The 13,221-nt window shown below is 37.7% G+C and overlaps 2 protein-coding genes across 2 annotated transcripts; both read right to left on the reverse strand.

The window, feature by feature from the left end:
• Positions 1-372: 372 nt before the first annotated feature.
• LOC113724270 (uncharacterized) lies at positions 373-5,799 on the reverse strand. The gene is made up of 8 exons (XM_027247190.2): positions 5,725-5,799; positions 5,513-5,642; positions 5,238-5,431; positions 4,930-5,111; positions 4,611-4,738; positions 2,824-3,104; positions 1,873-2,113; positions 373-1,445 (listed from the first exon to the last, which is right to left on the reverse strand). Exons 1-8 carry the CDS (start codon positions 5,755-5,757, stop codon positions 571-573), a joined length of 2,064 nt encoding a protein of 687 aa, XP_027102991.2. The 5' UTR covers positions 5,758-5,799; the 3' UTR covers positions 373-570.
• A 4,728-nt stretch (positions 5,800-10,527) lies between these two features.
• LOC113727203 (uncharacterized) lies at positions 10,528-12,264 on the reverse strand. The gene is made up of 2 exons (XM_027251232.2): positions 11,104-12,264; positions 10,528-10,768 (listed from the first exon to the last, which is right to left on the reverse strand). Exons 1-2 carry the CDS (start codon positions 12,179-12,181, stop codon positions 10,734-10,736), a joined length of 1,113 nt encoding a protein of 370 aa, XP_027107033.1. The 5' UTR covers positions 12,182-12,264; the 3' UTR covers positions 10,528-10,733.
• Between the last annotated feature and the right edge of the window lie 957 nt (positions 12,265-13,221).

Below are 13,221 nucleotides of genomic sequence, written 5' to 3' on the forward strand. Positions count from 1 at the left end.
AGTACAAGTAAACATTCCAAAAGAATAGGAGAAAAAATATAACTAGGTCAGTGTAAATATCAAAATTAACATGCTATATGAGCCAATCTAATGTGAGAAATACTAATTAACTCAATAATAGGTAGAAAAATATTTTTATTTATCTTTAAGATTGTACATAAGTAGCAACATTTGAACTATTGAAAAGTTATTAAAAATCTATTGATATGGATTGTACCTCTGAAAATGTGAATACTTTCCATACTCGAAGTCCACATGATAACAAGTAAGTTAACAAGGGAATATATTTTGTAAGTGCATTAGTTTGGGAATAGTTTTGAAGAATGAGATTAGTTTGGGATTATATGTTTCGAACTGCTTTTACAACATTGCTAAGTGATAAAAGAAGCCTTCTATCATCTACTGCATTCATTCATCTCAAAATTGCGTAAAACCTTTTACGAGGATCAAAAAGCCCCTAATTTTTCTAACATGCTTACGAAGAACTTCAAATTCAATATACAATGAATTTCAACACATTCATTAGTAAATCTAATCGAATACTGCCCAATCATACACATACATTTTCACTCAATCAGAGTCGGGATCACCATCCACAATATCAGGAAGTGAATCCATTGAAGTGTCGTCATTGATTTCTACCACCAATCCAGCGCCCCTTCCTGTGTTTGATATTGTAGCAGAAATCTTTTCCACAATCCTAGTGTATTCATGATCTTGGCTTGTCACCACATCCTTCGCAGATGTTGGCGTGACACTCTGCTCAGTAACCATAGTGTTTCTTTTACTTGCTGAAGAAGAGACATCTTTTCCTGCTGCTACAACAAAATCTGTATGACCATCAGCTGATGTAGCACTGCCTGAAACCAGTCCATCTGATTCGGTGGCAGTATGACCACCAGCTGTAGCAACCAATATTCGCCCTTCAATATGATCGCGTTCCTCTGTCTGCTTGTAGCTTTCCGGAGTCGGCAAGTCAACCATTATCTCATCCCCATCTACTGGTACTTTGTCAGCTGCAACAGCCATTGATTCCCCAAATTCACCACCTTCACGCTTATTTCTTTCAGAAGGAGAACCACCATGAGGAAGCTTTTCTAATGCTGGATGGGTAGAGGTCCCAGAGGGTTTTTTATCACTGCTGGTATATTTTCCAAGGTCATTGACATCTGTTTCATCACCATTTGCCAGCCACCTTTCGTACAGATCATCATCCCCAGACTCTGGCTGAGAAGGCTCCTTTCCTAGTGTGCTAAAATGAAATGAAGTGTTCTTTCTGTGATCTGCGAAGTGTACGTCTGGAAGGTTGAGGCTAGCACTGCCATAATGGTCAACTGCCGATTGAAGATCTATAAATGGAAGGGCCCTAGGATGTATGAGCACTTCCAAGGTCAAAAGAGCATGACAGCAATATTCAGAAATTTTTGTTCCAGATTCTCGACTGCCTGCAGTCACCAGAACGCATAAATCTATGAGCAAGAACCCGAGAAAAGTAGACTTTTTCAATTCCATTAACTTAAAAAAAAAGGGTTCAAGTAGCCCCGCAGAAGAACCTTTTACAAGTACGGTTACTCCTTCCATATCTTACATATTGAAGACCTCTTACTGTCAAACGAAATTACAACAAATTGCAGGCATACATCACTCATTTGACAAGCATTTTAACAAGTACTCCAATTATACCGCTCATGTTAGTTACATAAAGGACAAAATCAAGCAACCTCTATTTCAGGTTTACCAACTTGACTTGGTATCCCCTCATCTATCTTAATTATATAAAATTGTTCGTGCCTCCAATTCAAATGTACAACGTGGAGACAGCCCATGGATTGCATGGGAAGAAGATGACACTTGAGGCTGGACAGCACTTACCTCTATGAAAAAGTTCGAGACCCTGAGCAAGATGTGGAGGGCGAACACGACCAGGAGAAAGAAGGGATGCCAAAAGTGCGCGTAAAGCAGCAAGTTGGAAGTCTGCCCATATAGGAGTAGCTTCACCATAAACTACAGTACTATTGTTGTCAGCCCATCCCACTTTGCAAGCATTTGTTGCAACTGTTATAAGGAGACGATCAATATTTGATCGCCAACCATCTGATCTCATGGTACCAGCCTGTTGACAAAAAATAAAAATTTTCATTGTAAGCTCTGAAAGCATATACAGTTTATTGGAATCACAATTAGAGAAAAATAGGAGCTGCATTCATTTGAATATTGAAATACTGACAGGTACATCAAATAAAGTAGATGCCCCCCATGTCAGAAAATCAGGCTACATTCCATTACGTGACAATATGGAAACATAATTAAACGTGCAATGGGCAAATTTAGTGCATAGGCCTACTAAATACGGCCTGAAAATGCCTGAAGTCTGGATCAACTTAGCACCAACTATTACATCATAGCCATAATGGATGATATTTAACACTAAAGCAGATTAGCTGTGTCGGCAAGACTAACTAAGCATACTACTTTAAATAGATACCGGTAAGCATATAACTCCAGATAAGTACAGCTAGATAGACCATTACACCGTCTACATGAAGTTTCAGCTCAAGGAGCTTAATACTGGCTGCATAAAAAGCACAATTAACAGGATCTACCATGGTACAAGACCAAAAATGAAGCACCTCTCTAAGGCTTCCAAAGTGAATTCTTATTCCAAAAATAACCACGGAGACAGTAGAAAGAAGCAGAATGAAAGACCAACTTGAGGTACTTTGTGAGCACACCTTTTGCTAAGTCAATAGCTAAAGTAGTATTCTCATAAGCATATAAATGATGGTAACTCAATGCATTTAATTAGATAAAGAAGGAATATACCACACTCAAAAGAGCTTCTAATGCCTCTAATGCAGCAATCCTGACAGATATTGCAGTCATATTTTGGGATGTCTCCACTTCCAGACCACCTTTAGCAGATTGGTCTCCAACAGATTCAGCTGAAGTTGGGTGCTTCCTTTTTCTCTGAAAACATTGTTGCAGTGCATCCTGTAAGGTCTTTGAGCGTGCAGCAGAGTACGAGCCACCACTCTCACGACCATGAGGATCCAGATCAAGCAATGCATTGCTTATAACTTCCTGGATCAGATATATTGCAATCCCTGTCAAGAACCACCACCATTAGGAGAAACAATTCTATGTGACAGATCTCTGTGTGCATCTGTATTTGTTTGCGAAAGAAGGAAAGAGGTAGTAAAGGGTTATTGAATTGAACGAATTACAAGAAGATTTTTTTTTTTTTTTTTTTTTAGTATCAACAGCACTACTCTTAAAAAACATCACTTCAAATTTGGTAAGCACCAAAACTATTGCCACTGAATTAGATGCTAAAATCTCTCCAAAAACAAAGTTAGATGCTAAAAAAAAAAAATCGGTTGTAGCATGCTACAAAGTCAAACCTATATTTTTTCCCCTTACCTGCCTTTCTCTTAATCCATATTTGATATAGGTTTGACTTTGTAGCATGCTACAAAGTCAAACCTATATCAAATATGGATTAAGAGAAAGGCAGGTAAGGGGAAAAAATTGTCACACAAAATTGGTAAAGGATGCACAATGGGTGCACGATTTTTTTGTTAGCAAATTTGGCAAAAGATATATATGAAAACATCTTCTAAATCACAAAAAGAAACAAACGAGGTCAGATAACAAAAGATTACTGCCTGGTTATGACACCAAATGTCATCAAGTCAAAGTAGTTTGATTAAAACTGTGAGCATCAACCTGATACCTCGTTATAACCTTCTACATACGAGTAAAGCAGCATGTTCGAACTTAGATACGGTAGTAGATCAAGTAGAAAATTACCATCATGTTCAAAATGTCTTCAAATAAAAACACGAGTATGGACAATTATCTAGTTCTCACAAAAGAAGTTGCAAAGCAATAGACAACATGCAAACGGTATCCCATAAAAACCTGAGATGTCGAAAAATCTCATGTATCTGATATTGACCAGTGAAAAAAATTAGAGAACTCAAACCTGAAAAGTATCATGCCTTTTGAAGAATATTAACCTCAGCCAACCAAATGCACTTATAAACCTTTGATAGTCCTTTATGCTCAAGTACGTACAAGATCAATCCCGGTGTTAATATCATAAATCACACGTTTTGCCTAATAAACTCATCAAGGCCAAGCTGACAGTAGCTCTGGACTCATGCAAAGTATTGAGGTTCATTTTGTTTTAGTATTTCTTTTTCAGGGCTCTTGACAAGCAGCATACTTATAAAAAATCACCTTAATTGCAATGACCTTCCATAGAACATGTAGACTTGTCGAATGTCGGGATATTCAAATGACAGTTTTATAAAGCAAATTTTAACAAGATTCACGAGTTCCAATGCTACAGACTTTTTAGAGGTTTCGAAATAATGAGCAACTTATGCTCCATGTGCTTCTATTTTTGAACCCCCAATATGACAGAAATGAGCAAGAGGAGGAGGAGAAGAGTATCTCATGCTTACAAGCATATATTCTTGCACATGCATCCATAAGGGATCAAAATGCATGACAGATGAACTAAGCGCAGGAACTAACATCAATTTCCAGGCACCCAATATCAACATAAGCAAAGAGGTGAAAAGATATGTTAAACAATTACTTACCAATCCCCATGGACATCAGCAAAACTTTCATAATTGAGTAAACCTTAATCCTTAGCTCTGGCAGGGCGCATGTCCTAAAATATTCTGTTAGCAGTCGTGTGATATCTGCCACATGTGGTAACAACTGACTGCAAAAGCGCATACAAAATCATGTTACAACTAACATTTTTGAAATGTAAACTAAAGAAGGAAGAGGAAATCAAACTAAAGAGCATAGCTTTATATCCAACGGACAAAGAACTCAAGGACAAGCTTTATAATAAGATATAAATAGAGTGATTACATTTAAAAGAGAACAAGAAGAAGACAAATCAGTCACCTGCGAAGTCCCTTTACAATAGAACTCAGAAGCTCCAGGCTGCACCTATGCAATTCAGGAAGTTCTAAACAAATCAAGTCCTGTCTCATGGCAGTCATAAAAGGGGAGGATTGTGAGAATGAGCCATCGACCATCAGCACTCTCTTAACAAGAGCTACCAGTGAACGAACAGGCACAGAAACCTGCATAGAGCACCAGACAAACTTATGCTCAAGGTAACGAGTTCATGTATCTCCCTTAAAAAATACAAGAAATCAATTCGGTCCTTTACACATATTTGATATCATAAACTAAACGAGGCATATCACCTGAACGGGATAAGCATCAGTAAGCATTGTGCAACAGCAGGTCATCAGGGTAGAGACTCTTGAAACTAATACTTGTTCAGGCCTCTTCATTGCCTGATCTGAGTTTTTTGCTGATGCCGTTAGCCCTCCTAAGGGAGGTGGGGGGTCCTTCCCTGGAGGAAGTAACAACCTCACTACCTCACTACTTCTGGCCTCTGCAACAGGTGAATAAAACATCAGCACCTAAATATTCAATCAAAATAGCAGTTCCATCTCTAAATTAAAGCAACTGTTACCTTCTTCTAGACCTTGGAACATAACATTTAGTTGATTATTTATGAATATCAAGACCTTCTGCATCATCAGTGACCAGCTATCCTCATCTCCTCGGGATTTTGGAAGTAAGGCCAAGCCATGAGCAAGTTTCTGCAGACCAAGACAAATTAACTCTTTTTGGATTGGCTATAACAAGCCAACCTAAAATAAATGCATCAAGTAATTCTATCACCTTGAATATACTGACAGGACAATTCTCTGACATAAATTTTGAAAATATAGAGGATTCAACCTGCAAATTCACTGTATATCAGTAAATCATTCATAATAATAGCCAGCAAAACCAGTTAAATATGTCTAGTAGAGCAACTTGGTCCTGTCAGTTCCTTTTTCCTTTTGTTAGGGGATGTTAGTTCTGGATAAAGTAACTTAAAAGGATGAGCAAACCCAGAATATAAGCATCAGAACAGCCTTCCGTTTGTATATCTGCTAATGAAATGTGAATCTAAGATCAAACACCAGACTAAGATTGAAGAAAGGAAAAGGACTCTATTGCAATGTAAACCAACCTGCACATAGTAATTTTTAAAATTTCTAAAGCCCAATCCTCTCACCACTCAAAAGATTAACAATGCTTTTTCCCAAGTTTATATTAGCAAATTTCCAACATGAATTTACATGCAATCTGTTGCATTGTCAATACCTCACCAGGAGAAAGAAAAACAATAAAAGGTTACCCCAGAAATCCCTACCTGACTAACAACGCAAGTTTAGGAACCCTAAACATCAAGCAAACATTACCCAGGATGAGATGTAGCATTTCAAACTATACATCTTTCTTTGCAGGCCAATTCTACTATATAGTTCTCCACTCAGATTCATGTTCTGCAAAGAACAGTGCTGGCAAAAGGACCATAGATAAGTATGTGGTTCTACATTTCTAGCATGTAAATAGTGGCCACCTTCATTTCTTAACCTATACATAATTGTAAGTAAACAGGAAAAAGTTTTTGGTGTTTCTCAAAATAACTCAAATCTGGACAGCAAACACCCATTGGCATTTGAGAATAGATTATCAACAAGATGCATGAAAAAATCATTTCATACAGAAAGAACTACTCACACTATCGCAGTGTCGGCTGACAGAAGCTGGAAAAACATTTGTAAGTGTGCACAATAAGGAAATAGCTTCTTCCTGCACAAGCCAATCATGAAAAAAAAAAAAAAAGAACTTACAGATTGAAAAGGACAAACAACTGTGAAATTCTCCATAACTCTACTACTATGAAAACATACAAATCAAAAAGCAGTACGCAATTATTGACTTTGGAATGTAGGTTGATGAAGAACAAGACACCAGAATCCTGGTAAAGTCAAAAAAATTTAATAACTATATCGTTTTCTCCAGGATTAATTTCATTCAAAAGATATTGTGAGAAATAGGATATGCTTGAGTTTGTTTGGATAGGAGGTTATTTGCAATAATTGCTGTAACACTTTTTGTGATGTGATGTATGTGAGATAAAAAGGTGATTGGAAATTGTGTTTATGATATAAGTAGAAAAAAATTTGAAATTTTTTTTGCAAATCTTCCTATCCAAACAAACTATTCTTCTAGAATACTACCACATTTTATATTTAAATGGGAAATCATAAAGAAATGCAAAACTTGCAAGAGGAATAAATATTTTATGCATCAAATGTGGTAGAATGAAATCAATCAGTTCAGGAGTTAAATAGATCAATTCGTGAGGAAAAAAATTTCCCAAAAAAAAAAGAATTTCCTACAGATTTATACCTACTGTAAATTTTAACAGAAAAGGAAAAAATGAACAAAAAACTCTACTTTTCTTTATTTTCCCACACACTAAATATGCTTACAAGGTAGGCATATATAGGACAACCCTATCATAGTTCTGCCACCACTTAAGGTAATAGAACCATGATTTTAGGGATTACATAATCAACTCATATCCTATCTATTCAAACTTGATTGATCATAAGCAATCAAACTTGATTGATCATAAACAATAAAATCCCATAATTATGGGAGGTAATTATGGAAGATAATATCTCCCATAATCATAGGAGATAATATCTTCGACACCCCCCCCTCAAGTTGGTGCGTATATATTTATCATGTCCAACTTGCTTGTAAGAAGTTCAAAATTTGGTCTGAGGAGTCCTTTGGTGAGAATGTCAGCTATTTGCTGAGCTGATGGAACGAATGGCATGCAGATAATTCCTCCTTCAAGTTTCTCTTTTATGAAGTGGCGGTCAATCTCAATATGTTTGGTTCTATCATGTTGCACAGGATTATGAGCTATGCTAATTGCCGCCTGGTTATCACAATAGAGCCTCATTGGAAGTTCAATAGGTCTTTTCAGCTCCTCTAAAACTCTCTTCAGCCATAACATCTCACACACACCATGAGCCATAGCTCGGTACTCTGCCTCTGCACTACTACGAGCTACAACACTTTGTTTCTTACTTCTCCAAGTAACCAAATTGCCCCATACAAAGGTACAATATCCCGAGGTTGATCTTCTATCAATGACTGATCCTGCCCAATCAGCATCTGTATAAGCTTCAATGGTCTTTCGATCTCCTCTTTTAAAGAACAATCCCTTTCCTGGAGTACTTTTTAAGTACCTCAGAATTCGATATACTGCATCAAGGTGCTCTTCATATGGAGAATGCATAAACTGGCTCACAACACTCACTGAAAAAGCTATATCAGGACGAGTGTGAGCCAAGTAAATTAGCTTGCCTACTAACTTTTGGTATCGAGCAGTATCAACTGGTGTTCAATCTTTTATATCTGCTAACTTGTGATTCGGATCCATAGGAGTGTCTGCAGGTCGACATCCACTCATCCCTGTTTCCTTTAAAAGATCCAAAACATACTTGCGTTGGGACACAACAATGCCCTTCTTGGACCGAGCTACCTCCATCCCTAAGAAATATCGTAGTGTTCCCAAATCTTTGATTTCAAAGCTAGAAGCAAGACTTTTCTTCAGCCGTTCCATCTCAATTAAGTCATCTCCTGTGAGGATGATATCATCCACGTACACAATGAGTACTGCTATCTTCCCGTCCTTGGAGTGTTTAACAAACATGGTGTGATCACTCTGAGCTTGGGTATAGCCTTGATTCTTTACCGACCTAGTAAATTTTTCAAACCAGGCCCTAGGAGATTGTTTGAGACCATATAACGATTTTCTTAGCTTGCAAACTCTAGACTGAAACTTCCCTTCAAATCCAGGGGGAGACTCCATGTACACCTCTTCCTCCAGATCACCATTTAAAAATGCATTCTTGACATCAAGTTGTTGGAGCGGCCAATCAAGGTTTACTGCTATTGAGAGAAGCACCCTAACAGTGTTTAATTTTGCCACTGGAGCAAAAGTTTCAAGATAATCGATCCCGTAGGTTTGAGTGAACCCTTTAGCCACCAATCGAGCTTTGTACCGTTCCAATGTCCCATCGGAATTATACTTGATGGTAAAGACCCATTTACATCCTACTGTCCTTTTCCCTTGTGGCAGATTTGTTACTTCCCATGTTTGATTCTTCTCAAGAGCATACATCTCTTCTTCAATAGCCTTTCTCCACTCTGGAACTTGTAATGCTTCCTGTACATTCTTTGGAATTTCCACAGAAGAAAGTTGTGAAGTAAATGTCAAGAAGGTAGGGGATAACTTTTCATAAGAGACATAGTTAGTCATAGGGTGTTTGGTACAAGAACGCACTCCCTTTCGAAGTGCAATAGGAAGATCCAAATCAGCAATCTTTGAATCAGAGGAAACTTTATCTAATGACTCAAAAACATTAAATTCTATCCTAGGTTCGGATTCCTTGTCGTGAAGAGAAGGGAGAGCTTTATCTTTTCCTCGATGATTTTTCCGGACATAGGTTTTCAAGGTTTTTTCAGTTACATTCCCATCTCTTTCACTAAGAGAATTCGACTCTGTTATTGGCACTAAAGACAAGAGATCCTCTTCTAATCCCTGATCAATTTTTTCACGTTTTTCAAAATCCTTTTGACGGGCAAATTGAAGAGTGTCATTTGTTTTTTCAGGATTATTATCTTGAAAAGATTCTTGTTGAGGAAATTGTGCTGCAGATTCTTCTAAAAAATCAGAAAAATCAATTCTCCTATCAACAAAATTTTGATCAGGAATTTGATTTGCAATACGAAAAACATCATCATCTTCTACAAGTTCTTCTACATGCCGAGTCCCCCCCTGAAGAGGATCTCCAAAGAAAGGTTTATCTTCAAAAAATGTTACATCCATGGTTACAAACATTTTTTTCGAAATGGGGTCAAAGCATTTATACCCCTTTTGCGTGGGTGCATATCCAACAAAAATGCATTTTCTTGCTCGAGGGTCTAACTTACTTCGACCTTGTTCATGATTGTGAACAAAGGATATGCACCCAAACACCTTTAATGAGACTTCATATGTTAATCGAGACATGGGATAAATGGTTTTGAAAAAATTCAGAGGAGTTTGGAAATTCAAGGTTCTTGAGGGCATTCTGTTTATGAGATATGTAGCAGTTAAAATTGCTTCGCCCCATAGATATTTAGGAACATTTCTTGAAAAAAGTAATGCCCTCGCCACTTCTAAAAGATGTTTATTTTTTCTTTCAGCTACCCCATTCTGTTGTGGGGTATCATTGCAGGAGCTTTGATGCACAATCCCTTTTTCAAGAAAAAAACTTCCCAAAATTTTATTGAAATATTCTTTTCCATTGTCACTCCGAACAATTTTGACTTTTTCTTGAAATTGTGTCAAAACCATGCTGTAGAATTTTTGAAACACACTTGCAACCTCTGATTTCTCTCTTAACAAATACACCCAACAAACTCTTGTGTGATCATCGATGAATGTAACAAACCATTTTTTTCCAGATGAAGTTGAAATTCTAGAGGGACCCCAAACATCAGTATGTAATAGAAAAAACGGTTTTGAGGGCTGATAAGGATGTATAGAAAATGTAGACCGATGATGTTTAGCCAATTCGCAGATTTCACATTGAAAAGAAGATGAATCTTTATTCTTAAACAAATCTGGAAATAAGTATTTCATGTAATAAAAGCTAGGATGTCCTAGTCTAAAGTGCCATAACATAATCTCTTTATTACTAGTAATAGAGACAGACCCGTAACATGTGTTTTTGATTGGTGTTGTCATATCTGATCCATCTTCAAGGAAGTAAAGTCCCCCATTTTCTCTAGCACATCCAATCATCCTCCCCGTGGTCAGTTCCTGAAACTCACAAAAAGAGGGGAAAAAATTAATCCGACACATGAGATCCCTAGTTAATTTACTTATGGACAGCAAATTGCATGATAACTTTGGAACATGAAGAACTCTATGAAGTGTTAGAGTAGGAGAGATGACAACGGAACCTATGCCAGCTATGACGGATAATGATCCGTCAGCAACCTTGACCCTTTTATTGCCTGCACATGGACTGTAGGTAGAAAATAATTGTGACACACTAGTCATATGGTCAGTGGCCCCAGAATCAATAACCCATATAACCCGTGGACAAGATGCATTTGATGTTTTACATGAAAGAGCAATAGTAAAAGGTTTACCATTTTTAGCAAAAGAACAGAAAGGAGTGAAGCTTTTTGGCTCAGTGACTGAAAATTGTGGAGACTTAAAGAGTTTGTACAGTTGGCTTAATTGTTCCTTTGTGAAGGCTGGTGTCTCAAAGTCAGTTTGTTGCTTTTGAGAATCCTCATTCACAGTCTGCAACACCTTGCTATCACCTCCATTTTTCTTCTTGAAATTCGATGGTTTCCCATGTAATTTCCAGCATGTGTCCTTTGTGTGCCACGACTTTTTACAGTGTTCACACCAAGGCTTCCTTCTTTTATCCCCGTCCAAATCTGTCCCCTTAGAAACCAATGCTGAAGTCTCAACTTCATCCTCTGCCTTGGACTTTGGTGATGACTTCAGCATCACCTTACGCCTTGATTCTTCTCTTCTGACTTCAGAAAATACTTCACGAATGGAGGGGAGAGGCTTCCTGCCCAAAATACGACCTCGCACCTCATCGAGTTCTTGATTTAGTCCAGCCAAGAAGACATAGACTCTGTCGTTCTCCTCCCGTTTCTTGTATCGAACACTGTCTGCACGGCAGTCCCATTCATCCTCATAACAAAGATCCAATTCCTGCCATAAAGTTACCATCTGATTGTAATAGGTTGTAACATCTCTATCTTCTTGTCTTGATTTCCACAATTTCGTCTTGAGATTGAAAATTTGAGACGAATTCTCTATATCGGAATACATATCCCGGACAGCGTCCCACACATCCTTGGCTGTGGGCAGAAATAAGTGCGGCTTTCCTATCGCTGGTTCCATAGAGTTTATCAACCAAGCGATAACTAGAGAGTTCTCTGAATGCCATCTCTTCAAATTGGGATCTTCAGCAGCTGGTTGTTGAATTTCTCCAGTAAGGTGGCCGAGTTTACCTCTGCCATCGATAGCCAGCTTTACAGATTGAGCCCATTCCAGATAATTGGAACCATTTAATTTATGAACGGTTATTTGTAGGGAAGAAGAATTTGAAGCGGAGTAATCTGTAGTTTGGATAACTACTGAAGACGAGGATGAGTCTTCTCTTGTGTGAGCAGTCGATCCAGTCATGGCTGCTCGGTAGTTCATGGCAGGAATTGGTACAGAGCCGGAGCTCTGATACCATGTAAATTTTAACAGAAAAGGAAAAAATGAACAAAAAACTCTACTTTTCTTTATTTTCCCACACACTAAATATGCTTACAAGGTAGGCATATATAGGACAACCCTATCATAGTTCTGCCACCACTTAAGGTAATAGAACCATGATTTTAGGGATTACATAATCAACTCATATCCTATCTATTCAAACTTGATTGATCATAAGCAATCAAACTTGATTGATCATAAACAATAAAATCCCATAATTATGGGAGGTAATTATGGAAGATAATATCTCCCATAATCATAGGAGATAATATCTTCGACACCTACCCAGAAGGCATCAGAGCTATCCTCATTTAATAGCTTCAGTACTGGTTGAATAAGCTTAGAGGCTTGCGAATTCCCATCTTTCTTCGCATTAGGAAATCCACCCAACCTAAGTCAGTCAAAACATGAGCAGCACTGCTATGGATACTGCAAGAACGCATTTCATGACAAGCCAAGCACTTCTACTAACAAATTTAAGCTTGAAAGAGCAAGCATGCTATTGAATAACATCTCAACAAGTTAACTCCTAAACCCACTCAGCATCAAGAAAGAAAAGATAGACTGCACAGTTCTTCTCTGCAACATCTTTCTTTGGATTCCCTTTGCAGAAATGCAGGAAATGCTCTTAAGATTAAAAATAAGACATCAAAAAGGAAATCCAGAAATAATCCCTAAACTCGTGTCAGGGAGAATTGTTTTTTTAATGCTGTAAAGTACAAAACAAACCTTGTGAACAGATCAGACATTGAGGCACAAGAAGCAACCCTCACGAAATGGGAATCTGAAGGAGGCTGCTCATAGTGACAAAAGGGAAAAAAGAAAAAAGAAAGAAAGAATATCTTTATCAGTAAATTATTTAATAGAGTTTCAACTAAAGAGCACTGTTAAGGTTATGAGAAAGCAAGGAAAGATAGCAAGATGTGAATCCCCATAGTAACAGCAGGATTTCAAAATTTTTACAGCTATGAGGTAAATAC

The sequence above is a fragment of the Coffea arabica genome, chromosome 2c (assembly GCF_036785885.1).
Source record: "Coffea arabica cultivar ET-39 chromosome 2c, Coffea Arabica ET-39 HiFi, whole genome shotgun sequence".
NCBI lineage: Eukaryota > Viridiplantae > Streptophyta > Magnoliopsida > Gentianales > Rubiaceae > Coffea > Coffea arabica.

Excerpts from the sequence above, each read along its gene's own strand:
- LOC113724270 (XM_027247190.2), bottom strand. The coding sequence starts at position 5,757 with ATGTCAGAGAATTGTCCTGTCAGTATATTCAAG. Across the intron at positions 5,643-5,724 it reads GTCCTGTCAGTATATTCAAG|AAACTTGCTCATGGCTTGGC; the intron begins GTGATAGAATTA and ends CTTGGTCTGCAG. Across the intron at positions 1,446-1,872 it reads TCTCGAACTTTTTCATAGAG|GCAGTCGAGAATCTGGAACA; the intron begins GTAAGTGCTGTC and ends TGGTGACTGCAG.
- LOC113727203 (XM_027251232.2), bottom strand. The coding sequence starts at position 12,181 with ATGAACTACCGAGCAGCCATGACTGGATCGACTGCTCACACAAGAGAA. Across the intron at positions 10,769-11,103 it reads CTGTTCTTTTGCTAAAAATG|GAACTGACCACGGGGAGGAT; the intron begins GTAAACCTTTTA and ends TGTGAGTTTCAG.